This window comes from Acipenser ruthenus, chromosome 15 (assembly GCF_902713425.1).
Source record: "Acipenser ruthenus chromosome 15, fAciRut3.2 maternal haplotype, whole genome shotgun sequence".
Taxonomy (NCBI): Eukaryota; Metazoa; Chordata; class Actinopteri; order Acipenseriformes; family Acipenseridae; genus Acipenser; species Acipenser ruthenus.
The window spans coordinates 33,638,867-33,664,602 of record NC_081203.1 but is presented as its reverse complement, the minus strand read 5'-3'; the positions used below and the strand labels follow the sequence as shown (position 1 = coordinate 33,664,602).

The following is a 25,736-nucleotide window of genomic DNA, read 5'->3' as shown; positions in this document are numbered from 1 at the left end:
TGTGTATCTATATCTAGATCTATACAAACACACACACGTTTATCAGCAGTGAGTTTTAAATGCAGTGAGACTTCTGTATTAAAAAGGTCAGTCAAGGGACTAACAAAATGTTGCCTTAATACTGGGGCGGACTTAATACACTGATAATGTACATTCATTATAGTAGCACTGGGAATGTTTCAATAGCAAGGAGCCCACGGCATGGTGCTGTGCCTACCTGCTGTGCCCGTCTTGAGAAGCGAGGAGCTGGTCTGTGAGCTGGTGTGTGAGCCGCTCTGTGCGCCAGTCTGTGTGCTGGGCACTGGGAGGGGGATGCAGTTCTTCACCTGGATTGGGAGTGTGAGACCCGGCAGCTGGATCATCACAGACGCCACTCCTGAAACAAACCAAAACACACGCGTGTGAATGAATCCACTAGGGGGGGTGGGATTTCATTATCTTTCTTTCACTTGAATTAAATGTATTCCATTTATTGAAAGGTGACTCCCTTATAGGACAGGGCACAGCTGCATCTTTAGATCTGAATGATACACTAAGCAGCCCACATATTATTCTACATACAACAGCATTGTCATATGGATCACTGCATTAAAGCGTTACCGCTTAGGGATGCCAATAGGATTCCCACTTCTTGGTTTTACAAGGAGTTTAATAAGATGCACCTGCGCTTGTTACCTATACAGTGTGGCTAATCAAGCTTGTAGTGAAACCTGGAATGGATGGAGTCTTATTTCCATCCCTGCAGCTTCACTGCCACCTGGTGGGTGTACCTGGGAGAGAGGTGATCTCTGCTGCCAGAGTGGGGGGGGCGGTCTGCAGGGGGGGCTTCAGAGAGACGAGACGACCCTCAGGAGTGACCACGAGACTGCCTGTGGACAGCACTGAGGAGGAGCCCAATACACCTGCACAGGGAGAGAGGAGCACAGTCACGCCTCACACACTATACAGCACATCAACCTTAATGGACACATTCAGAACCAACACTTGAGTATTCGTGCTCAATTAAGCGTGCTGAGTTTATAGATTTTCCCCATTAATAAAGTAAACTGGAGCGAGCATTAACACTCAAAGTGTTGGTTGTGAACAGGGCTTTAAGAATCTGAAGAAGACGACAGAAATGTTCAGCTAATACATTTGCCTTTAGCTAGAAAGGTTTTTAGCGAGTATCGATAGTTAACAGGGCTTGCTGTGACGAGGCTCTGTACACACAGCTAGTCAGAGGAGTCCGACACTTCCACATCTGAAACTTCTGGTCAGCTCCTACCACGGACTGAATCAATTGAAAAAGGAGACGGGAGGATTAGTCCCGATATGAAAATGTGTGTGCCAATTCATTCACACAGACTACCGTATCATTAAAAAAAAACTTTATAAATATGTAATGATAAAAAAGGTCAATCTTTATTTCCAAGGTTCCTCTGAATAGCTTGTAGCAGGTTTCAACACAGCTGCGTAAGCGTTCTGCAGATACATGGAGCGAGGCGAACGCAGTGCTGAAAGAACATTCAATGCTGCATTAATGGTCAGATGAAATCTGCATTCAGGCTGCTTAAAAACAGGCAGAAAGCGAGTAAGGATTTTACAGTAATGTACAATATGCTTCTAATACTCTAATCAGCAGTGGCAGCTGGAGGAGTTTAAGAGCATGTCACAAACAAACCAAGTCTGCGCAGGAAATGAAGTCCACAGCCACAGGCACAGGCTGCTTAGCTAACCAGGGCAGTCAGCTCACCGGCAGTTCTCTTCCGGGACAGGATGAGGGGTCTGCCTGCATGGGAGCTGTCCATTCTCAGGGGGGGCTCGGGGGGCTCAAGGCGGGCCAGGGGTATGGGGGGCTCCCTCGGGGCGGCCCCTGCAGCCGCGCTCTTCCCCAGCTTCCTCCTCTGCATCTCCACCGCCTTCTGCTTGGCTGAGATGTACTCCAGCTTCTTCATGATGAGCTCCTCTGTCTTCCCTGCAGCCAGAGAGGAGAGATGCAGGCGTCAGAAACACATCAATACATACAGCACCTCTCACCATGGCTGCTGACACAGACCTAATCATGTCAGGAACACAGACTGGCTGAGCGTATCCCCACTGCAGTTAGGCTGCCCAAACTTCCCTTCTCCAGAACCATTTGCCTGCAAAACCCTCTCCCTGACTCCCCAGTATCTCCTCTTCTCAGACTGTGAGGTTTGTACCCCTCCCCTCTGCCCACTTACCGGACGTCAGCGCGATCTTCTTCACCAGCACGGCTCTCCTGCGGGACAGCAGGTTCTTCTGCCCCTGCAGCCGGTCAGCCTGGTCCTCCAGAGCCTGGAGCTCATTGTGTGCCTGAGCAAAGGAGGGAGACACCAGCCATGAGAAACAAGCACAAAACAGTGCAACACAGAAAGGGCATGGCGTGGGCAGGCGACAGGTGAGTGTGCATTACCACTGCTCAGCTGCGTGAGGATGCAGATTTAGAATACTGCGAGTGTGCTCACCTGCTTCAGGATGTAGTATTTGGATGCCTTGGGCAGGCGGTGCAGCCCCAGCACTTTCTTCATCTTGTCGAAGAGCTCTCTCATCTCGCTGCGTCGCCGGCGCTCGTTGGCGGTGTGGTTGAGTCGGGAGCAGGTCTCCACCTCAACCAGCTCCTCCTCCTCCTCTACCCGCCGCTGCTGCTGCAGACAGACATCAGCTATTGAGAGCTGCACAGGATTCAGTGCACAATGCTTCACTGATTGACTCCACACAGATAATACGCTTCCCCACTACCTCACTTCAACAACAACAAAAAAAAAAAAGAGACTTTCTGAAAATAATGTGCTTGTTGCTGGACTGCGTGGCAGGATACTGAACATGCTGGGATAGTCAAATGCACTCGGCTGCAGACAATCCCCTCTCTCCTCACTAGAGGCAGTTGCGATATCCACCTGCAGCTGAAAGTTCAAGAAAAACAAAACCAAAAAGCAACTTACTTTCACGCTGCGTTTGGTGAAGATCTTAGACTGGAAGAGGCTGCACCTGGAACACAAAAGCATGTTCTGAACCAGAAGGAAATGTTTGTGAAACAAATCCTAGAAGCAATCCTCACTACACTCCTGAACCAACAAACAAGCAACACGAAAAGAAAGGCGGTCTCAAGTACAAGTAAAAGAAAAGCACGAAAAGATGAAAAACATGAAACGGTTCTTTTTCTCTTTTCAAAAAGCAACATTTTTTTTTTTTCCCCCAGGGACTTCAATGCAACAAAAAAGCAGAACAAATGATTTAAGAGCCAGCTCTTTGAATACTGCCCCCTGGCTTTCTCCAGTTGTATGGTGACGGGGTTCATGCTGCGTGTGTCTAAAGCCCAGGGAACACAAAGCCACTTTCTCAGGAACTGCGGCTTGAAACCTGGTTCCAGGAGACAAGGAGATCTGGTTTGAGGCAACTTTGCTGTATTAAACCCCAAGTCTCCTCTGGCGTGCCATGCAGTGTCCTGAAACCTAGTTCTGCCCTGCAGGTCTTGAAGGACGGGAATAGCGGTGCTGTCTTACTCTTTGGGGAGTCTCGTCTGCACGGCGCTGGCTTTGAGCCGGGCGATGCTGATCTTCTCAGACAGCTCCTCCACCGTCTCGATATCGATGGCTTCATCATCCTCCTCCTCCTCGCTCGAGTCAGAGGCTTCCTGCAGGGAGGACACAGAGGCCGGGGTCACAAGGGAGGACATTTAAACCTTTTGTGCGCCGTCCAAAATATCAAAACGACACAATTATGTTAAAGTACCACGGTGCACATGGGACACTCCTTTTTTTCAAGAGATAAGTTTTCAAAAGAACACCCTGTCTGTCTGTCTGTCTGTCTGTCTATTCTCACTTTTATTTGACATGCGTGAAACTCATCTGATTGTTACTCTTATCTGCTCTTCACACCTGGTGCGCTCTGCAGTTCTGCACAGAGTTCTGGATGAACCTCAGCAGCTCATACAAACTCTCTCAATGGAATTCCAGGTCCTATTTCAGCTACTCACGCTGTCCACAACCAGCTCCTCGTCTCCCTCGCTGTCCTCCTCGCTGTCCTGTTCCTCAAACTCGTCCTCAGAGTCGTCTGTCTTATCATCCTCTTCCTCCTCTACCTCTCCATCCTCCAGCCCCAGGTTCAGAGCCTCTCTGCTGGGATCAGCTTGGGACTCGTTGGGCCTGCCCGGTCCGGATCCACCAACACCACCACCGCTCCCTGGATCCAGACCGCCTCTAGAACCAGAGTCCAGTCCCACCTCTACAGGAGGCTTCGCGGCTGCCATGGGTGGCACCAAAGACTTAGAGCTGCTGCCCAGAATGAGGACAGGAGAGGATTTGAGGTCCATCAGAGTCCTGAGCGGCCTGGGCATGGGCGTGGGGGTGGGGGGAGAGGCAGCAGCGGGAGGGAGAGGCCGGGGGCTCGGGTCCTCCAGCTCAGCAGAACCCCCGCTCCACTCAGCGAGGCAGGACCGGTCCGACTCACTGCTCTGCCCCTTTGACCCACTCCGCTGCTCCAGGCCGTTGGTGTAGGAGTGATCGCTGGACACAGCAGCGGCCTGGAAGGAGGTCTCCGACTCAGAGTCTGGGCCCTGCTCTTGCGCAGCCTCGGGAGGGGAGGGGGAGGATGTCAGCTTGGGCCCCTGGTCATCCTCCTCTTTATCATGTGCATCCTCCTGGTTTCCTCCTGAAGCGTCCTCCTCCTCCTCCTTCTCCGTCACCCCACTTTCTCCCTGCCCCTCTCCTTCCCCCTCTTCAGAGGGAAGCCGGTTATCAGGATTGTTGTTTCCTGGTTTCTCTGTCTCCGTGGCAGCCGGCGGGACTGAGCTGGGAGTTTTAGGGGTAGCAGGGGTGAGGAGGGGGGCAGGAACAGGGGCAGGGGCAGGTTTGGGGACCTGCAGCAAGGCAAAGCCACCTGTCTGTACTGGCAGCAGGCTGGCAGAGCTCAGCGTCATGCCCCCTGCTCCCACCGGGGGGGAGATCCTAAAGGTGAGGGTCCCAGGCTGGCTCACGAAGCTGGGGGCAGGGACAGGCTTCTGCATGGGGGAGGTGGTGATCATGGTGGGGCCCGATGCTGGGGAGGCGACGGAGGAGCTGCGGACTGGGGACACGACCGTGGCAGCGCTGGGATCTGTTGCTGCTGCTGGCTGTGGAGGGGCAGGTAACCGAATCACCGACCCTGAAAAACAAACTGATTTGAGACACGGCAGGACCCGTAAAACGTAAGCCCCTCTGACTAGCACACTGTCAATAGAGTGGGGGGGGGGGGGGGGGGGGGGGAGGAAACAGGCACATTCACAAAATAAGACCAGAATAAAGTCAGCTGCCTGAGTGAATGCCTTCATTGTTTTAAACTAATTTAAGGGGTTTAAAGAAGGCGCTGACTTTTTTGCATAAAAACGTTAATCTTATTACAGTTACATCTGCCAAAGCAGAACTGCACAACGGCCAAGATTTACAAGGCCTTATTCACAAAACTTTAAGGACTGTTTTAAGATTTTTTTTTTTTTTTAAAAGACCATTTCTATTAATAAAATCAAGGTTAGCTGGCAGTTCATGAAACCTTTTTCAAAAATACAATCTAATCTAATATAAATCTAGAAAAAAATCCTTAACATTCTTTAAAGTTTTAGCCCCCAGAATGATTTTGTGTCTGAGATGCAGCCATGCCCGGGTCTGCCAGTCTGTCCTCACCTTGGTTGCGCAGCACCACATGCTGCACGTTGGGCTGCAGGCTGGCACGGAGCTGGTTCAGGGGCACCAGCTGGATAATCTGTCCGTTGGGGTGGCGGAAAAGGTTGGCCCCCGAGGGGGTGCGGATGGGCTGCAGGACCATCCTCTGTCCAGGAGGGAACTGTGGCCCGAGAGGGGTCTGCGGGGGCCGCACAGGCGGGGCAGAGGGCATGGGGATCAGGAGTAACCGGGTTCCAGGCCGCCGGTCCGGCAGGGCTATCCCGGGGGACACAGGGACCACCGTGGCAGGGGGGGAGGCCATCCGAGGACCCTCGTCTACAGGAGACACCAGAAACGAGAAGGGAGTCAAGACAAGGCATTGCGGCTTCTTGTACTATGATCTGCTCAGATCAGGTCAGAAAGTCAGGCCTGGTCAGTGCTTGTGATCGGAGCAGATCTCACAGGGCTAAACTGCAGCAGAGTCAGGCCTGGTCAGTGCTTGTGATCAGAGCAGATCTCACAGGGCTAAACTGCAGCAGAGTCAGGCCTGGTCAGTGCTTGTGATCGGAGCAGATCTCACAGGGCTAAACTGCAGCAGAGTCAGACCTGGTCAGTGCTTGTGATTGGAGCAGATCTCACAGGGCTAAACTGCAGCAGAGTCAGGCCTGGTCAGTGCTTGTGATCGGAGCAGATCTCACAGTGCTAAACTGCAGCAGAGTCAGGCCTGGTCAGTGCTTCTCCTTGGATTGTGATCTGATCAGATATGGGAAAGGTAAGCGAAGCAGCAGGGTCAGGCCTGGTCAGCAATTCTCTGATTGTAATCTATTCAGAGCTACGTTTCACATGCTGCTTTTATGGACACAGCACTTCAATTAAAGTACCTATAAACGTGTGGCCGGCACTACGTCCTGACTAGTAAAGCCTGATCTTCGAGACTACAAGCAAAGCAGGGAAGCAGCAGGCCTGGCTTTCTCCGACCTGCTCTCCTCTCCAGGTACAGTCGAGGTGGAGAATCTCAACACGTTGGTTTTGCTTGCCGCTCCCCGCGAGGGATTGTTCATAGATTAAGAGACTAGCAGCTTTAAAACAAACACACACCAACTAAAAGCAGCAACAAGTAATCTTATAGAAAAATACATTAATAAGCGCCTTGGAAAATAAGAAGCAAGAACATAAACACTCAGAAACAGAAGCAGAGCCTTGGCTACAACAGCAGCTACGACGACCACCATGAAATGCAGGGGTTTGTAAAAAGATCCCCAGAGATCAGTGAGGCACATTAAACAATGGACCACCATGGAACGAGCGCACAAATTACAACGAAAAACACAAACAACTGACAGCGTGAGGACGTGGCAATGAGACCACTGATCAACTGACAACGTGACAATGAGACCACTGATCAACTGACAACGTGATGACGTGGCAATGAGACCACTGATCAACTGACAACGTGACAATGAGACCACTGATCAACTGACAACGTGGCAATGAGACCACTGATCAACTGACAACGTGATGACGTGGCAATGAGACCACTGATCAACTGACAACGTGACAATGAGACCACTGATCAACTGACAACGTGATGACGTGGCAATGAGACCACTGATCAACTGACAACGTGACAATGAGACCACTGATCAACTGACAACGTGGCAATGAGACCACTGATCAACTGACAACGTGGCAATGAGACCACTGATCAACTGACAACGTGGCAATGAGACCACTGATCAACTGACAACGTGACAATGAGACCACTGATCAACTGACAACGTGATGACGTGGCAATGAGACCACTGATCAACTGACAACGTGGCAATGAGACCACTGATCAACTGACAACGTGGCAATGAGACCACTGATCAACTGACAACGTGGCAATGAGACCACTGATCAACTGACAACGTGGCAATGAGACCACTGATCAACTGACAACGTGACAATGAGACCACTGATCAACTGACAATGTGATGACGTGGCAATGACTGATCAACCACGAGGACAATGGGACCGATTAGCACACCTGCTAAAAACTTACATAGCTAGAAATAAATACAACAGGTATTTAACCCTGTAATGCCCATTTCTGTGTCATGTGATACAACACTGTGCCGCCCCTCTCATTGTTTAAATCCAGCCTCACAGCACAGATTTTTTCACATGCAGAACGTGAGTTGCTGGAGAGTTGTTGTTTTGTACAAGAAACAGAAACTAGTTACAAAAATGCTGGAGTAGGTAAAGACAGAAAGTGTGTTTAAAATCACACTGTGTAACTTAAAAAAAAAAAACAGGATTTATTAACCCTTCGGAGTAAATCTTCCCCACTGTGGCAGCCCAGTCCCATTTGAAGGGGTGGAATGAGAAGGCAGGGATGAGGATGACTGATCACAACACAAACAGCAGCTTTTTTAAAAACACAACAACACACAGCGTGGCGTGCCGGCGGGATGCAGGACTAAGCCTTACCGGATCTGAGGCTGGGCGAGAGAGTGAGGAAGGTGAGAGGGAACCCCGGTGCAGCCGACCCCCGCGGGGCTGCAGCCGAGACGCTTACGATGGTGGTAGAGCTGCAAGTACCTGAGCTGCTGGGAGCGCTGCTGCTGGACACGGCCGGCGGGACCTCGGGGCCCTGGCTGCTCTCAGCCTGAGTGCCCCCCTGAGCCGGCAGCGCCGGTCTGATCACCACCGAGGGGACTGTCTGCAGGTGTGGGGGGCTCCGCCCCGGCGGGCTCTGCTGCAGGGAACCCATCTTGTTCACCACAAACTGGGTGAAGACGTTCCCCACGGAGGGCTTGGTGACTGTGGAGGGTAGAGAGGTCAGTTACTACTGGGATTGTGCAATTCGGAATTCGTCCTGTCACTGTAATTGAGCAATGGCACACCTGTGGAATTGGAATTGGAATTTCAGCAAACAATTCTGCTGTAATTATAATTGACCCCAGGTCAGGTACATTACAGCTTCATTGAATGCACGAGGTCTCACATTTGCCTATATAAAAGGACGCACGTACAGGCAGCTCTCTCGTTATAAGGCGACCCTTTACACTGTGGAACACACTGCAGCCGAGAGACAACAAAACACAACGACTCCAGCTGCAGCAACGAATTAAAAACACCGAACCACAACAAGCAGCTCCGGGGAACGGAGAAGCAAGCCCTTCCAGCCCGTCTGAGCAGAGTTCATCTTTCTTACCCACAGTGGCCATTCCCAACTTGCTGACGGTGAGAGCGCTGCCCGTGCTGATGCTGGGGGCTGCAGTGCTGAGGCTAGGAGCTGCAGTGCTGAGGCTGGGGGCCGCGGATGCCTCAGCCCTGGGGGGCGTGGCAGGGGAGGGGGCCAGGCCGCTCCTAGCCGCTCTCTTGTCCGCCTCCCTGCTTGACGGCTGCGGCTCCTTCCCGGCTCTGGCTTTCCTGCTGAGAGTGGAGGTCACATGGGACAGTTCGAGCGAAGTGGGGCGCAGCCGGCCCGTGATGTAGGCTGCCAGCCGGTTGGCTGGGTGCAGCGCCCCCATCTGGCCAAGCAAGAGCTTGGCTTGCGGATACGATTTGCCATTGACCTGAAATCGAAGAGCAAAGCATATTGTTGTGCATATGTGGCCTATTAAAGTCATTAATCAAAAACCTACAAAGTACCACCACTACACTTTCCCATGACAAAGGTATGCTAAACATTGGGAAGTTGGCTCTGAGCAAAAAATTATACACCTACCAGGGATGGAAATAAGACTCCTATTGCATAGCATACCATTCCAGGCTTTACAGTGAGCTTGATTTGCCACAGTGTATAGATAACAAGCTCAGGTGCGTCTTATTAAACTTAGTGAAACCAGGAATGGCTCACACTGCTGTGCAATGGGAGTCATAGTTCCACCCCTGTATATACCTAGGAAGTGCACGACTGAACCCTCTGCAGAGCTGCATGCTTCCGATCCCTGCTTGCCTACCTTGACGAGCTCCTGCGTGGAGGAGCCGCTGTGCTTCTTGCTGGCGGTGAGGAGTCCCGCGGGAGAGACCCCTGTGTAGAACGGCAGCCCCTTCACTCCGGCCTCCTTCCTGCTCACCATCTCCAGACCCTCGCTGCCCGACATCATGAACACCTCCTTCTCCCTGGGGGCCCTGCCCCCCTCCTCCTCCTCCTCCTCCTCCTCCTCCTCCTCTCGGGGGCCGGGCTGGGAGATGCGCACCCTGGATGTGATGACCAGCTTGCCCCCCTTCCTCCTCTGGCTCTGGGACTCCAGCTCCACGAGGAAGCCCTCGGTGCTGAAGGGCTGGTCCAGGTCTCCCTGGTTGACGCGGCGGGACAGTTCGTTGAGGATCTTGCTGCGGCCACGCTCCCAGTCGCACTCCGCTACGATCTCGATCAGCTTGGTGGGCTCCTCCGAGGACCCTCCACCTCCCTGCTGTTGCCGGCACGCCTTCTTCACACTCTTGCCTGTCGTCGAGGCGAAATAATAAAAAACATATAAAAGCGTGGCCTGTTCAAGTCATCAATGCAATTAGACAATCACTAAACATATTCATGTATGAAAGGGTTAACATCTCGGCGAATCAGGCGTCGGCACCATGACTTCACATTTTTTATAACCTCTACAACATGTGCGAAGGAATGCCCATACCAAGTGTCGTGACAACTGACTAGCGATCCTCGAGATACAGCCTGCACGTGCTTCATAAAGTGATCCCTTGCTATTAGAAAGCCAGGTTAGTGCGTCGTGATGCCTCTCTCATGAAATGGAACAGGGGCTTCAACAGCAGATCGCACACAGACTCCTCTGGTCTTGAATTATCAGAGCCTCTGCTCAGTAATCCACCAGCTGCCACCTTCACCGTTGCACCAGGATTACCCCTCTCTGCGAGCGGAGGAACAGGCACAGAGATATAGACGTGCTTACCTTGTAGTGCGGACAAAAACATGTGGTTTGGATCATCCTCCTAAAGAAAGGAAGAAAATACATACGTAAATACAATTTATATAAAAAATACAATGATCAATGAAGAATTCTCACCTAATGCACCCTCGTTTTCCTTTTTATCGGAAATGATCAGTAACTGCAGCTTTGTTATATATATATATATATATATATATATATATATATATATAATGTATATTGCATTCATTTAAACCTGCACTGATACCTCCTTTCAAACACACACATATATAATCTATATCCATTCCTCTTGTATTATAATATGTATGAGGGGTTCTTGGGTAGGGGTGATGGGTATTCTTGAATTCTCACGGCTTACAAACAAACAACAGCCATTACACTCAAAGCCATTCCTACAGTCTTTAAAATTATTTTGTAAAATTTCTTAAATGGGAGTAAAAGGTCTGTTAATATTATTGATTTGTTTTATAAAACCAGAACCGAAGCTAGAACTGGGCTGGGCTGGGGGTCTCGCTCACCCTCTCCATCATTAATCCGCAGGGTGTGTTCTCCTTGTGAGTGCGGTCGAACACTCGCACCCTCGCACAGGTCATCATGCTCTCGAAGTACAGGTACACCGGGCCCTTGTCCTCATCCCGGATCTAGAGAGAGATAGAGAGAGAGAATCCTTGTCACACCTACAGTGATTTCCTGTTGTGTTGTTCTTGAAACACAGTCAGGCAACCTGGATTTAACAAACCCCATGCAGATATTATTATTATTATTATTATTATTATTTATTTCTTAGCAGACGCCCTTATCCAGGGCGACTTACAATCGCAAGCAAATACAAATACATTCAAGTGTTACAATACAAGTAATACAATATACCTTCAGGATCTCTTCCAGTAACAGTATTAAGCTCATGTAACATCTGGCAACTTTTCAAGTAACATGTTGTATATAATTATATATACATACACACATTTATACATGCATGTAACATCAGACTTGGAAAGAGCCTGACTGCTCAGACTGCTGCCGGTACATTTGAGAAACTCTTTGCAACTCTGCCTTCCTGTCTGGCTGGATCTGCACAGACCAGGACAGACGCAAGCAGCTCGCTCTGTGGTTCTGAGATGTGACCGACACAGGCAGCATGCGTCTCTTACCGCTGAGCTGGGCTTGCAGATGTATCCCTTTCCACTGCCCTTGCTGGAGTGGGGGGAGCGAGGCGGGGAGTAGGGGGGCACGCAAGCGGAGGGGGTGGGGATGAAGATAGGCTCAGGGTCGATCTCGCCAGCCACGGGGGTCCACAGCTTCAACACGCGTGGGGCTGCCGGCTGTGACTCTGCCTCAGGCTCAGAGATAGCTGCAGGAGGAGAGGAGAGAAGCGTGGATTACAAGCACAAAATTACAGACACACCGCTACACCTCCACTTAGCTACAAACCAACAGGGGTTTCCTAACTCATTTCTGATGTGAATTAGAAGATTCCTTTTTGAAATCAATACCCAATTCCATTCAGAAGCTAATTTTAACAGAACACTGCTAATTTTAATTTAGATCCATGATGTGTTGTAAATGATATGTGCAAAAGCAGCGTATTCCTCGAAGAGATCCTTCACACTTTACCAATCAAGGGCTGGGGAGTCCACATCACCCACCGATACAGGCACGCCAAGCAAAACTCATTTCAACATAAAAGACACTGAAAAGACTTTGTCTTGGTCATTGAGCTCAGGAAGCTTCTTTTAGCATTTCCAGGGATGGCAGGAAGCCTCCTATTGCATTGCAATTTCACCCATTCAAGGTTTACCAGCTTGATCAGCCCCAGTGTATAGGCAATAACCTCGGGGTGTCATATTAAACTCTTAATAAAAGCCGGAATGGCTGAATGTGGAAGTGTGAAAGCAGGTACTGACTGTACTCAATCCTCCTCTTCCTCCTCCTCCTCTTCTTCTTGTGCTTGCTGCGGACCGGCTCCTCTCCCCCCTCCCCCTCTCCCAGCGCGCTGTAGAAGATGAGGTCCGCCCGCTCCTCTGCCTTGCGCTGCTTCTTGCGTTTGGGCGCGGCGGCCTTCACCAGCACCACCTTGCGCTTCAGGCAGGTGCAGCCGAACATGCAGTCGGGCTTGCGGCAGTGAGTGGGGAGGCGGCGCTCCTGGAACAGGCTGGAGCACACGCAGCCCAGCCTGCAGAAATCATTGAGGCAGGGGGGCGCCCGGCGCGTGATCATCCTACCCAGAGGCTTTCCCTTCAGGGTGCCCTGCGGGGAGGAAGAGAAGCAGAGCCGTTTCAAAACAGGGGATGCAATGCAATCCACATTTCTACAGCACCTTTCATCAGTGTGAATAAATAAATAAATAAATAAATAAACAAACAGACCACTAAATTTAAAAAACACCCTAATACCACATTTCATAAAACACAGAAAATAAAAAACTGAGACAAAAAAAATTGGTTTTAATTGTTAAATTAGAAGATAAAAAGCTAGTTTGTAAAAATAGAACATTAGAGTCCAGTGGTCCAGTGGTTAAAGACAAGGGCTTGTAACCAAGAGGTCCCCGGTTCAAATCCCACCTCAGCCACTGACTCACTGTGTGACCCTGTGCAAGTCACTTAACCTCCTTGTGCTCCGTCTTTTGGGTGAGACGTAATTGTAAGTGACTCTGCAGCTGATGCATAGTTCACACACCCTAGTCTCTGTAAGTCGCCTTGGATAAAGGCGTCTGCTAAATAAACAAATAATTGGAATTCAGAAAGGCACACACACAAAAAATTAAAACTGTAAAAAAGATCTAGGGCTGGTTGCATAAAAACACCTTAAGTTGAATTCTTAAGGATATATTTTCCCTTAACTAGGGCATTGACTCAAGGGAAAACTACAAGGAAATTTAACGGAAGGTGTTTTATGCAACTGGCCACTGATGCAGTTAATGCATACATTTACACTAATCCAGAATATAAAACAGCTGCACTAAAACGAAACTTGCTAATGATCAGAGATGCGTCAGTGCTGGTGTTACCTGTGCGGTGAGCAGGGAGCTCAGCGCCACCTCTGCCCTCTCCTCAGTGATGAAGGTGCGCGGTCTGCCCTCCCACAGCGCCCCGTCCTCCAGGTCCATGAGCTTCAGCATGTTCTTGGACAGGCCCTGCGCACGGCTGTTTGAGGAGCTGGGCCCGCGCCCCAAACCATCCTGCTTCAGCGGCACACTGTCCGGCAGCGCCCCCAGCTGGTAGACCTCATCCAGGGAGGGGGGCAGGGGAGGAGGAGGTGGAGGAGGAGGAGGAGGAGGAGGGGCCATCAGTAGGGAGGACAAGGGGAGTGGTTTGGACTTGGCTGCAGGCTTGGGTGAGGGCTTGTGTCTGGCGGCAGGGTGAACAGGACGAGGAACGGGTGGCGCTGGTTTGCCGGGCTTGGCTTTGCCGGCTGTGCTGGGGGTCTTGTGTTTGGGGGCCGGTTTGTGTTTCTTGGGGGTGGCGGGGGTGGGTTTGCTGGCCGGGCTGGGGCGGGGTGCTGTGTAGGGGGGAGCCTGCTTCTTCAGCACGCTGTCCAGGGTGCGCACGTAGCTGGTGCTCTTGGTGGGGAGCTGATAGGTGACGGGTGCGCAGGCTGCGCTGGGGGAGAAGCTGGCAGCTCGCTGGTCGATCAGCTTGCCCTCGGCCTCCAGGTACTCATCCAGCGCGTCGCTGCAGAACGCAGAGCGATTCTTCAGGGCACTCTCCGAGGGCACAGCGCCACCTGCAGGGGAGACAGACACAGCTTCGGGTGAGGTAATGGTTAATGCTGTATTTATTTCACGGTTATCACAGATTTCCGTTAATTATGCCTTGCCGTGTAATATGTACTTCCCAGTGAAAATCCCCATGTCTGAAAGAATAGTGTAAATATACAGACTATCATCACTTAAAAAAATCCAGCAAACGCTTGCCTGGCTGTCACGCTGCAGGAGCGCTGTGGGGTTCTGAGGTTCTGGGGGTGATTACTGTACAGGTTGAGGGTTACAGTATAACAGTCACTCCCTTACCCTCGGGTCTGGAAGGGGCAGCCTCTGATTGCACACTGAACTTCTCTCTCCAGCCTTTGATTTTGGTGAAGTCATTCGTTTTCCCTGTTCGGGAGACAAAGGGAACGGCCCCGTCTGGAAACAAACACACAAACACAAAGGAGGTGGATTTTTTTTTTTTTTTTTTTGGTGCTACTACATCTGCACATTTTAGGTGAATTGGCTGGTTATTGCCAATCCTGGACTTCCATACCTGTTAGCATTAAGCAGTTCAAGATTAGTGCTAACAAGGCTATGTGAAACTAGACCTTTTTTTCCCTTAGTGATATATATTTTGTTGAATTCAGTAAGGGGGCTGTATCAATGCTGCGTGACTCACCTGGTGAGGTGTTTTGGGGCACCAACCCCCCCTCTCCTCCAAGGCACGTCAATGGGGGGGGCAGGGGCAGACTCACCCCCAGGTACTTCAGATCAATGTCCATCCGGCGGTCCACCGAGTTCAGCTTCATCCCAACTGAAGCAAAGAGAGACACGTTACTGATGAAATCCACGGGCTGCAGACCACCAGCAGAGGTGCAGAGGACCTGTGGCTGGAGTGTACTGATTCTCTTTTAATTAAAGAAAGAAACTCCGGGATCGAAATAGGACGGATAACATAGCAGTTTGACCCATTCCAGGTTTTACTACCAGCTTGATTAGCCACAGTGTGTATGTAACAAGCTCAGGTGTGTCCAATTAAACTCGTTGCAAAACCCGGAATGGATCAAACTGCTGTGCAATGGGAATCTTACTTCATTCCCTGCTAAGATCAATCCAACATGGTCACACTTTATTAACTGCGTTTGAAAAGGTACCCATTAATTCACATATTTGGCAAAAACGTAGCTGGGATTGACTCAGCAGAGGGAGTAACGAAGCCCCCCTCCCCTCACCTTCTTGCAGGACGGGGTGGATCACTTGTCTGTGTCGGAGTCTCCTCAGATCATCCAGCAGCTTCCTCTCCAGCCGGGAGATCCGCTCTGGGACACTCTCAGGAGCCTCTGTGGAGACAGCGAGGCCAAAAACAAAACATACAAATGAATACAATGCACAAGAAAGAAAGAAAGAAAGAAAAACCTGGATTCACAAATGCAGTCTTCCTTTTTTTTTTTCGAGTAGACAAACTTTCCGTCTCCCAGGTACGTTCTGATCATTTTCAGGTTCTGGATGACTGATAATAGAACAGCTGTTTTCGTGCTGTGATTATCCTGAGTCGAGTTTGTTTTTCTTGCATTCTGAAACGCTCTTAAACTTCCTTCAGTGTGTTGCATGTAAAGAGTGCTCGGGGAAATTATTATAATTAATTATTTGTTTATTTAGCAGACACCTTTATCCAAGGCGACTTACAGAGACTAGAGTGTGTGAACTATGCATCAGCTGCAGAGTCACTTACAATTACGTCTCACCCGAAAGACGGAGCACAAGGAGGTTAAGTGACTTGCTAAGGGTCACACAATGAGTCAGTGGCTGAGGTGGGATTTGAACCGGGGACCTCCTGGTTACAAGCCCCTTCCTTTAACCACCGGACCACACAAATCTGCTTACCTTTCCTCTGTGGAGGCCGCGGGGTCTCTGGGGGAGGCTGGGGGTCTCCCCTTTGAGCCTGGTCCCCGAGGTGAAGATCCAGCGCATCCTAGGAGTGAAGAGAAGGAATCCACGTTACACTACCACATTACCTGCCAACTAAAAAACAATGTTTCTGTTACAATTTGTTTCAATGTTTTCTTTACTTTCTCTATGTGAATATTCTTCTGTCATGTGCAGAGTCGCAGTGCCCTCTGATTGAGCTTCTGACTGGTGGAGGAAAGTCCTGAGTCTTCTAATGGTTTATTTAATGATGCATATATATTTAACAACATGGGGCTCACCTTGCGAGTGAAGGAGACGAACAGGACCCCCTCCACATCCTCCAGGTCGGGCTGCATGCTGGTGTCGGGGGGTGCCAGGGCCGAGGCAGCACTGGCCAGCGCGGCAGCCTTGCGAGACGCCTTCCCCGTCTTGCCGAACCGCACCTTGCGCTGGCGCCGCTTCTTCGAGGAGGGCAGGGGGCTTGGCGTCGCCGCTGCCTTGCTGCTCATGGGGAGCCCCGACGGGACTGCAAACGCAGGGGCTGGGTCGGGAGGGGGTCTTGGGGCGATGGGTCTCTGCTTGCTCCGGGCTTTCTGTAGGGAGAGGGACAGCTTGTGTAGCATGTTTTGAGGGGAGGGTCGGTGAAGCCGTCTGGCTGCTGGCGTTGTCGGGGCCGCTTTTTCGGGGGAGTCGCTCGGGATGTTTGGAGGGCAGTCGCTGCCTGCTGGTAGTGGCGTGTCGTTTTCCTGCAGTGCAGTCTTGTTAGTGCAGGGCTTCAGTTTTAGCAGCTTGGCTTTGGCCACGCTGAGCGGACTGTCCGGGTGTGGTTTGATGGGGTCAGTGTCCTCCTCCTCCTCCTCCTCTTCCTCCTTCACGATGACGCGCCCCACATGCTCTCCCGCAGCGCTCATCTCGTAGTCATTGGGAAGCTCTGTCTTCACCGCCAGCAGCCCCTCTTCCTCCTTCGGCTGCACAGCGGGGGCCACGCTGGGGGTCATCTTCCAGTTCAGAGCGCTGCATGGAAAGTAAAATCAATATTAAAAACACAGCAGAAACAAACCATGGTGAAGGAGTCTGTACATCTAGAAATCGCTCCTTCTGATAAGACACACACACACACACACACACTCTGTTTATACAAGTATGACCTGTTTTCATTTTTTCCTAAACATTATGAATGTCAAATACAGAGATGTCAGCTTTAGCGTTTACATGGTGGTACGTGTACAGTATAAGATCATTATAGATTCTACATAGGCTACGCATTAATGTTACATGTAGCCTAGAACACACAAAAAAACCTATTCTCAGCACTCTCCAATGGAGGGCTGACAGTGGCTTTTCTGAATGGTTATGTGCTTAGTCCTGAAGTTTAAACATTCGAGACAGAGACAGCCAGCCACACACTCACGCAGCCAGACAGCTCACCTGGGAGCCTCGTTCTTCTCAGTCTTGATAACAACGGCAGGGGCAGCCGTGCCGAGTTTGGCTGGGGTGATCTGTCTGTGCAGGATGTTGATATCGAAGCCCTCGTTGCTGAAAAGCTCCTGGTCCATCACCTCGTCGAAGGACTCCGCGTGGCCGAACAGAGCCTTGAGGGAGGTCTGCACCCCCTTCCCTCCCGCCCTGCCCTCTCCTCCCAGAGCCCCTTCCAGCTTGGCCCTGGCAGGCCGGTAGCACTGGCCGTCCTCGCGGAAGCCCTTGGCGAAGGGGTTGTAGTCGATCTTGAGCTGGGTGATGCGCAGGTTCTGGTAGGCGGTGACGGCGAAGAACTCGTTCTGGTGGAAGGAGAAGGTCATGACCTCGGGCCCGTTGAGCTGGATCACCTCGGTGGCCTTGTCGGCGGGCACCACGTGCAGCCGTGGCAGGTAGCGGTGCATGGAGTGCAGGATCACGTGGCCCTCCTGGTCCAGCGTGTTGTTGGTCAGCTTCAGCTTGTAGAAGGAGACCGGCTGCTGCATCCAGTAGTGGCCGGAGGAAGGGGACTCGGGGTGGATGAACACCCTGCCCAGCACGTGGGGCTCCGCCTTGCCGCTCGCCTCCCAGTGGCGCCCGTTCCACTTGTAGCGGTTGCTGTCCACGGGCGTGATGTCCATGACCAGGATGTAGCGCAGGAAGGGCTCCAGCCCGGAGATGCGGAAGCGGCAGTAGGGGAACATGCGGCGGCCCTGCTTGGTCAGGATCATCTCCGTGCGGCAGCGGTAGAACTCGTTCCACATGCTGTTGTTGTCCAGGGTCACCCGCACCCCGCTCTTGTGGACGCACTCGGCCGGCAGGTTCCCCTCCGAGCTCTTGGGCTTGATGGAGGTGATGGGGACGGGGGATGCCTTGCGGGGCTTGAGGACAGGGAGGGGCTTGGGCGCGGGGGCGGGGCCGGGGGCGATGGCGATGAGGGGCGGGGGGAGCTTGGGGACGGCCGCGGCGGCCGCCAAGCTCAGGTCCTGGTTGGACACCAGGATGCCCTGCTGCTCTTTGTTCTTGTCCCCGGGCTGCCCGGGCTTCAGGATGACGAAGAAGGCGGGTGGGGTGGCCGGGGAGGGGCTGGGGGTGGCTGGGGCGCCCCCGTCCTGCCGGAGGACCACCATGGGGGACTTGCTGTCCATGATGAGGTCACAGCGCCGGGGCGGGCTGCTGTCCGGCTCTCAGGGCCTTCCTCCTCAAGCTGTCAGCATGCTGGGGGGTGGAGACACACAGGAAACTGCCGTTAGAGGGGGGGGGGGGGGGGGCAACAAAAACAAACGCAGCTCTGGCTCACAAGACGAACACGCATTAAATCATTCAAATGATATACATGGCCAGTTACTTAAAACACCAATTAAATGTAAAAACGTTTTAACTCAAGAAATCAAGGGGGTGGGGTGAACAATTAAGGGGACATTTACTCAAGATGTTTTATTTTTCAGTGACATTTTCGATTTTACTTTACATAGGGCAGCGGTGTGGGGTAGTGATCAGGGCTCTGGACTCTTGACCGGAGGGTCGTGGGTTCAATCCCAAGGGGGGGGGGGGACACTGCTGTTGTACCCTTGAGCAAGGTACTTCACCTAGATTGCTCCAGTAAAAACCCAACTGTATAAATGAGTAATTGTATGTAAAAAATAATGTGGTATCTTATAATAATTGTAAGTCGCCCTGGATAAGGGCGTCTGCTAAGAAATGTAATAATAATAATAATAATAATAATAATACTTTAGTACACAGCTGCGTTCAGTGAGTGTGGGTCTTTACCATTTCACCTACACCAAAATGTCCACATCAAACATAAAAAATAAAAAAAAATGTGAAATTAAAAAACACAACACAATGCAAGTTGTAATGTCTATGCAAAAAAAATGAATAAATACATAAACAAAAACACGTAGAAAGAAACGGATCAATGCATACGATCGTCTGTTTGGTCAGCGATTGTATCCGTCCGGTTTCTCTACCAGCCCTTCCTGCAACTTACTCAACTCGCTCGTCACTCGATTGCGCAGACTTGGCTCCGCGGCGCGTTTTTTTAATCTTCATGTGTTATCACCCGGTGCATGAAAATCCAACTAAAACAATGAACGTGATCCACAAGAAGCCTGGGTCTGCATCGGCGCTGGAGAGGAATTAAAATCCCAGTAGAAATAAAGCGAGCAATAATGTCCATTGATTCCCCGCTGGCCAGTGGCTACATGGCACCCCCGCCTCGCAGAGAGACCATGTGAATGCGCTTTTACCCGCGCAAGACCCTAAGAGTCTATCCACGGCTCCATCGATCGACCAAATAAGCGAGCTTCTGCACCGCAGTTACAATGTTACACTTGAGTACAGTATACGCAACGTGCCCACGCTCTGTGTGGAAACAACGAAGCTAAGCGATACCGTGCTGCTTTATCGTCAGTGCTACAACAGCATGGAAGCGGCGCTGCTGCTAACGCCCCACGGATGCATTTCCTTAGATACCTACACAATAAACAAAGGCAGAGCATTTAAATACCGTAGTGTGTGAATACAAGCCAAAACAACACATCCACAAAACTGATTTCCGTTTCACACCGTGCCCTGTACATACATGCAGGTAGCATCAAGTATTCAAAACAAGAAACCTGGAGCCCGTTTCACACAGCACTCCGGGCTCGCAAGCTATCAAAACAAGAAACCTGGAGCCCGTTTCACACAGCACTCCGGGCTCGCAAGATAAATTTTTATTATTTTTTAAATTTTTAACCGGTTTCAAAAAACAATATTTTAAGACAGAAAGATAACGTTTCGCACAAATCTGCTCTGAACGCCTATTTGATTAAAGGGTAAATGTGTTGTTTTCTTTAGAAGGATCTATGATAGTGAATTGGATTTAGCAGACTTCAGCCTGGGCGTACTTTCTGAATCTATAGCCCTGGATTCTGAACAAGTCACACAGTGAAACGCCGCAGTACCAGTCCTTGTGTAGTTAACTCTCAGAATGCAGTGTATTCTCTACCGCCGCATACTGAGGAGACACAGGCGTTCTGTTTGACTTGATTCGTTTGATAGACTTCTTTTATTTATTTAATTGCTTTGCAGAGATTCATTTTAAATGTGCTTTTCTTACGAAATCGTGCAGCTTTGCTTTTCCACCGTTCGCAGCTCCATAATACAGCTGACACGACCACAACATCACCCTGCCTTCGAAACAAGAACTCGCTCAACTTCACAGACACCACGAATAATGATTTACAAACTGACAATGCATCCATTTAATTGTGAGTATATACAAACACACGCACGCTCAATACAAGGAAACGACAGCGAGCCGTACTGAAACAGTAAACTAATAACTTCACATCGGCAGCTTTGGGTAAAAATAAAAGTCTGACAAAGAAACACACACAGTTGTACAAATATAACAGAACATATTTGCATGCCCCCGGGTTCCCAGCAACGCCCTGTCTCCTTCAGTTGATAATTACAAGACCCATTCAGGTCTGAGTCAGAAACGAAACACCACCAATATTGATAAGTGCTGCTGTTCTAAACGAAACGAGCGAAAACGCAAGCTTCCCTCCTCTATCAATACACTCACACGAACTCCCAGGCACCCCGACACAAACCATACAACTCGCTGAGCTTGGAAAGAGAAAGGGAGCACTGCAGCAAGAAACACATTCAAATGCTTTGGGGGGAAAAGTCTTCATTCCCAATGCATAATCTATGAACCTAACCCCACGCGAGAACACTGCGCACAGGCTGCAGTCAGGTCCTGTGAAGCCGGAGCAGATTGAACCGAAGTCTGCAACCTCCTTGTTCACAGTGGCGTAGCCTCAATAGAGCACACTCAGCATCTTCAATTTTAAACAAACAAAACAAGCGCACACAAACTCCTGTCCCCTGACCCTCGAAGCGAGCAGAAATCCTCAAACACGAGGTGCTACATGTCTTTTTAGTTATTTGTTTTAAACGTGTTAATTTGTTTGAACGTTTCTGTAACTATACGAATTCCTGTAGAGTTAACTACAGGTATGGTTTTAGGACTAACAGTAATGATTGGACAGTATATTAGACAATACGACGCTGTCAAACGTTCAAAGTTCGGCTCTGTTTCAGAAACCACTCTCCCGGTCCAGAGTAAAGAATCTAAACATCCGGGTGCATGGGGCAACGTTCTGTTTCGCACTATCATCTGCCCGTCATCCTTTGAGTCGGTATTTTCCGGATGCATGGTAAATAATTCTCCCTCCGCGTTTTAGTCTAATGCAAATAAATCAAATGGGCAGCAACCTGCACCAGAGTTTAGTCTAGTTTTTCATTTTTAATCCATCCATCTATCTGTATAATGCATTCCAATTACTTTGCAACCAATGGAGACTCTCCCTTCGTTTCCTCCCGCAGCTATGTTTAATAAATACCGTGGATGCATGAAACGGTCCTGTTTTTGAAACTTCACAGGTATAGGGTCGAGAAGAGTTCAATGTCTTGCTGTAATTTCACACCTTTTACAACGCCATATAAAACAATGCCTCCTGGCTTCAGCATAGCGTGTTTTTGTTTGGTGCTAAATATCTCGCACTGGCTCCTCCCCTTTGCATCACAAATCCCGAAACTCGCTCTTAACCGTGGAACCCGCGCGCGCGCGAGGGCCCTCTCCTCTCCACCCAGCCCTAGCTCGTGCCAGCCCCACGCCGCTCGCCGCCATGGCGCATGAAGTCATTCCTCCACAGATCCACCGTGCTGGAGCGCGACAACCAACCACCTTTTTTTGCGCCCAACGCGGCGTGACTGCAACCCCACAGAGTTTCACACTTGCAGAAATGCAAACCAGGCCCTGCTGTGTTCTTACCTTTGGCAATTCAGTCTGAAATAACTTCACAATAGTGCGTCGTTTAGGTTCACTTGTCGTGTCTTGGCTGTCCTTTCGTTTTTATTTCGCCTTTCTAAAAAAAAAAAAAATCCTATCTACACCGTGTGTCTCACCCAGCTGGAGAAAACATGCGTGCGCAACACCACTGACGTCCCCACCGCACGCGCAGGACGGCGCAGATAACTTGTTCTGCGCATAAGCCGTGACGCCCTGGGAAGGGTGCGCCACTCCGAAGCGTGAGAGACGTCACGTGGAGCAAGGTTGTGCCGGCCAGCGAGAAACTTGCGGTCTTGCGAGAGGCCGACAGGTACTTCATTTTTTTAAATCCCCCCAAATGCAAGCTTTAAGCGTGCTCGCACGGTAACAGCAACAAAGCGCCACAGCCAGCCTGCCTTGCGATAGGACGGGCGTGCATGTGCTCAGAGTGACTCGGCCGCTGCAGTTCAGTGTGTGTGTGTAAAAATTGAAAAAGGTTTTCACGTGGTCGCCTCAGTGTGAACCAGCACAGCAGCCACTGGGTGTGCGAGAGCGAAAACTGGCAGCGTGTTGCTGAACAAATCCAACCCAGAGTAATCCTACAAAACAGGATGCACCCTCGGTACCAGAATAAATACAACCGCGTGCAAAATATATAGCACACCAGGGGTACCTGCAGCACGCAGCCTTGGGATTTTAATAACTCATGGGACTAGAAAGAGCGCCCTTCCGTGTGTGCAGACAGAAACTACTTCTGATCTGTGACACGGGCTCGACTCCCTCCGCCTGACGAGCGCTGGACACAAACACTGGCCATGGACACAGACACGCTCCTTACATTTTCAACAACGTTAAGTATTTGAACAGAACCATTCTGTACTGCAACGTAATGCGTCTGTTCTACCCCTGTGCAATACACCGCGAGGGGAAAACGATGAATCAGACCTTGCATTGATTTTGCTCTAGTTACAATTGAACAGCAACACTGCAATGCCCATTACAAAGACGTTATCAGCGATAATAATTGCATTGAAATGGATTTTGAAATGTTTAAAATCAAATGCTACTAGTTGTTCTCCACACGATACAATAGCAGGTATCGGATTGTTTTTATCTCAACGCTTAATCCGAGGACACGGAATAAACACGTGTGCAAATTCGGCACTGCGTTTTGTTTTGTACAGTTTAAATCGAAACGAGAAAAGGGTTATTATTTTAAAAGTGCACTATTCAATTCCTTTTACACCAGCATGTTAACCTTAACACTGCACTTGAGCAAACTGCTATAGAGAAGTGATAATGCCCGTTTGGATCTGGATTCGTGTTTTAATAATTCCCTGCCTGTAGATTACTGTATGCCTTGCACCAGCGCTTGTTCCTCTGAGACACAAACACATTTCCCTGGTAACACTTTTAAGTAAATAAAACAAAGCAGCTACTAATTAAACACTCAGGCCTGCACAGATACACACACTCTCAGACACACACAGACACAGACACACTCACTCCAGATCATGACTCCCTGATCAGGTGCAGTGCATGCTTCCTCACACTGGATCTCTTTATGCACACTGCTGTACATGCTCTGCAGAGCGCTTGTTTCTCTCGTGTTCTCGTGGCGCTCCTGCACTGCGCTGTATCCATTACCTGCACTAGGTCTGCACGTGAGTGGTTGCTTTGCTTTGAAAAGTACCTCCTTGATGTTTCAGCACACCCCTTACAAACTGAAGGTTATAATAACACAGTCCAGGGATGGAAACAGAACTCCTGTTGCACAGCAGTTTCACCCACTCCAGGTTTTACTACCAGCTTGATCACCCACAGTGTATAGGTAACACGCTCTGGTGTGTCTTGTTAAAATCATAGTAAAAACAGGAATGGATCAAACTGCAATGCAAGGGGAGCCTTATTTCCGTGCCTTCACAGCCACTTTGAACCGACTCTCAGCCTGTAGCTTTCCCAGAAAACAAAGCCGCAAATCCACAGAGTTTGATCATAAGCCACTAAACAAAAGCACGCAGCCTCTTAACTGCAGGTCACAAGGACCTAGATTCTAAGGACCTGCAGTCATTTGTGATTAATGAATGAATGTGCAAATGAGTTTGATCAGAAAGTTATGCAGGGAGGGATGGAAGCATGACTCCCATTGCATAGCGGTTTGATCCAATCCTGGTTTTACAAGGAGTTTAATAAGACGACACACTTGAGCATGTTTCAGATACACCGTGGCTACTCAAGCTCATAGTAATATTGCAGAGCAGTATCCCTGCATCGATAAAAATAATTCCTGTACAGGTATTTAAATACTGTCAGCAAGAACACACACACACACAGCTAATATATAGATAGATAGATAAATAGATAGATAGACAGATAGATAGATAGATAGACAGATAAACATAAAAGCTATTTAGCAGCTGAGCATTTCCTTCAGTGACGTCCTGTTAAGACACGAGAAACTATACAAATATATCATTCAATATTTGTAACCATATATATATATAAGAACGAAATTTCAACACAACAGCAAGCTCGTTTTTTGAGGAAACACACACACACACATATATTTATACATATATATTTTTTTCTTTAAGGAAATTAAAAGTGCCACTACAGTATTCGGTCCAATAATATACACCTTTGTATAATCCAGCACATGTTCCAGTAGATGGGGTTTCTATGGGGTCTCCTGAAGAGATCAAAATGAATTCGAGATGACCGTGTCGCTTTCTGCTTGTTTACTCAGTGTCAGTAAAACTCAATCGCTCACTCGCTCTCGTCTTTGTTACACACACGCTATCCGACATTGCAATTTCCAAGGGAAACTCGGAGTCCCATTGGCTGCTGCGCGGTCACGTGAACCTCTATTTGCAGCCAGGGTGAGGCTGTAAAAAAAATGGTCAGCGACGCAGAAACGGAATCAACTCGGGAAAGTATCACAAAAAGTAACCAGCGAACACACACATTAAGAAACTGAGACTTTAAAAACACCAACGACGGTGTTGGGCGTTTTTATATTATCAGATAACCGCCAGCTCCAGCCTTTTTAACACCCAGGATAGCTCTGGGTTTGGGGTTATGAAACAGCAGGCTGAGGCACACGCGAGACAGCGAGACATGTATCATTCATGAAGGAGGGACGCTACACAAAACTACTGAGACGAGGCGTTTAAAAATATATTAATACAGCGGTATACACAAGCACGCTCTACTAACCGTGCTGTGGACCGAATACACAGATATAATCACGAAGCCTGTACTGTATAAATCATGCAGGGCTGCTCGGGGTCACGTGTTTGCCAGCACAGCGCAGCAGCAGGTACGGG

General features: G+C 49.7%; 1 protein-coding gene across 7 annotated transcripts in view; it reads right to left on the bottom strand.

Moving 5' to 3' along the window:
• LOC117963934 (MAX gene-associated protein-like) overlaps window positions 1-25,736 on the bottom strand; it is a 29,455-nt gene that overhangs the window by 2,054 nt on the left and 1,665 nt on the right. For 2 of the 7 annotated variants that reach the window (XM_058986515.1, XM_058986520.1), the window contains exons 1-24: window positions 22,414-23,657; window positions 17,556-18,800; window positions 16,427-17,141; window positions 16,104-16,191; window positions 15,452-15,559; window positions 14,899-15,033; window positions 14,541-14,654; window positions 13,539-14,254; window positions 12,436-12,778; window positions 11,683-11,882; window positions 11,050-11,172; window positions 10,535-10,574; window positions 9,587-10,074; window positions 8,836-9,199; window positions 8,109-8,441; window positions 5,658-5,972; window positions 3,977-5,142; window positions 3,504-3,634; window positions 2,943-2,988; window positions 2,466-2,645; window positions 2,202-2,313; window positions 1,733-1,954; window positions 771-902; window positions 218-376 (exon numbers count right to left, since the gene is read on the bottom strand). In XM_058986515.1, coding sequence (XP_058842498.1) covers window positions 218-376; window positions 771-902; window positions 1,733-1,954; window positions 2,202-2,313; window positions 2,466-2,645; window positions 2,943-2,988; window positions 3,504-3,634; window positions 3,977-5,142; window positions 5,658-5,972; window positions 8,109-8,441; window positions 8,836-9,199; window positions 9,587-10,074; window positions 10,535-10,574; window positions 11,050-11,172; window positions 11,683-11,882; window positions 12,436-12,778; window positions 13,539-14,254; window positions 14,541-14,654; window positions 14,899-15,033; window positions 15,452-15,559; window positions 16,104-16,191; window positions 16,427-17,141; window positions 17,556-18,730 — 7,405 coding nt within the window. In that variant the 5' untranslated portion in view covers window positions 18,731-18,800; window positions 22,414-23,657. Of the gene's footprint in view, window positions 1-217; window positions 377-770; window positions 903-1,732; window positions 1,955-2,201; window positions 2,314-2,465; window positions 2,646-2,942; window positions 2,989-3,503; window positions 3,635-3,976; window positions 5,143-5,657; window positions 5,973-8,108; window positions 8,442-8,835; window positions 9,200-9,586; window positions 10,075-10,534; window positions 10,575-11,049; window positions 11,173-11,682; window positions 11,883-12,435; window positions 12,779-13,538; window positions 14,255-14,540; window positions 14,655-14,898; window positions 15,034-15,451; window positions 15,560-16,103; window positions 16,192-16,426; window positions 17,142-17,555; window positions 18,801-19,575; window positions 20,217-22,413; window positions 23,658-23,916; window positions 24,076-25,736 lie in introns of those variants that run through there. The other 5 variants (XM_058986518.1, XM_058986521.1, XM_058986522.1 and 2 more) reach the window with 5 other exon arrangements.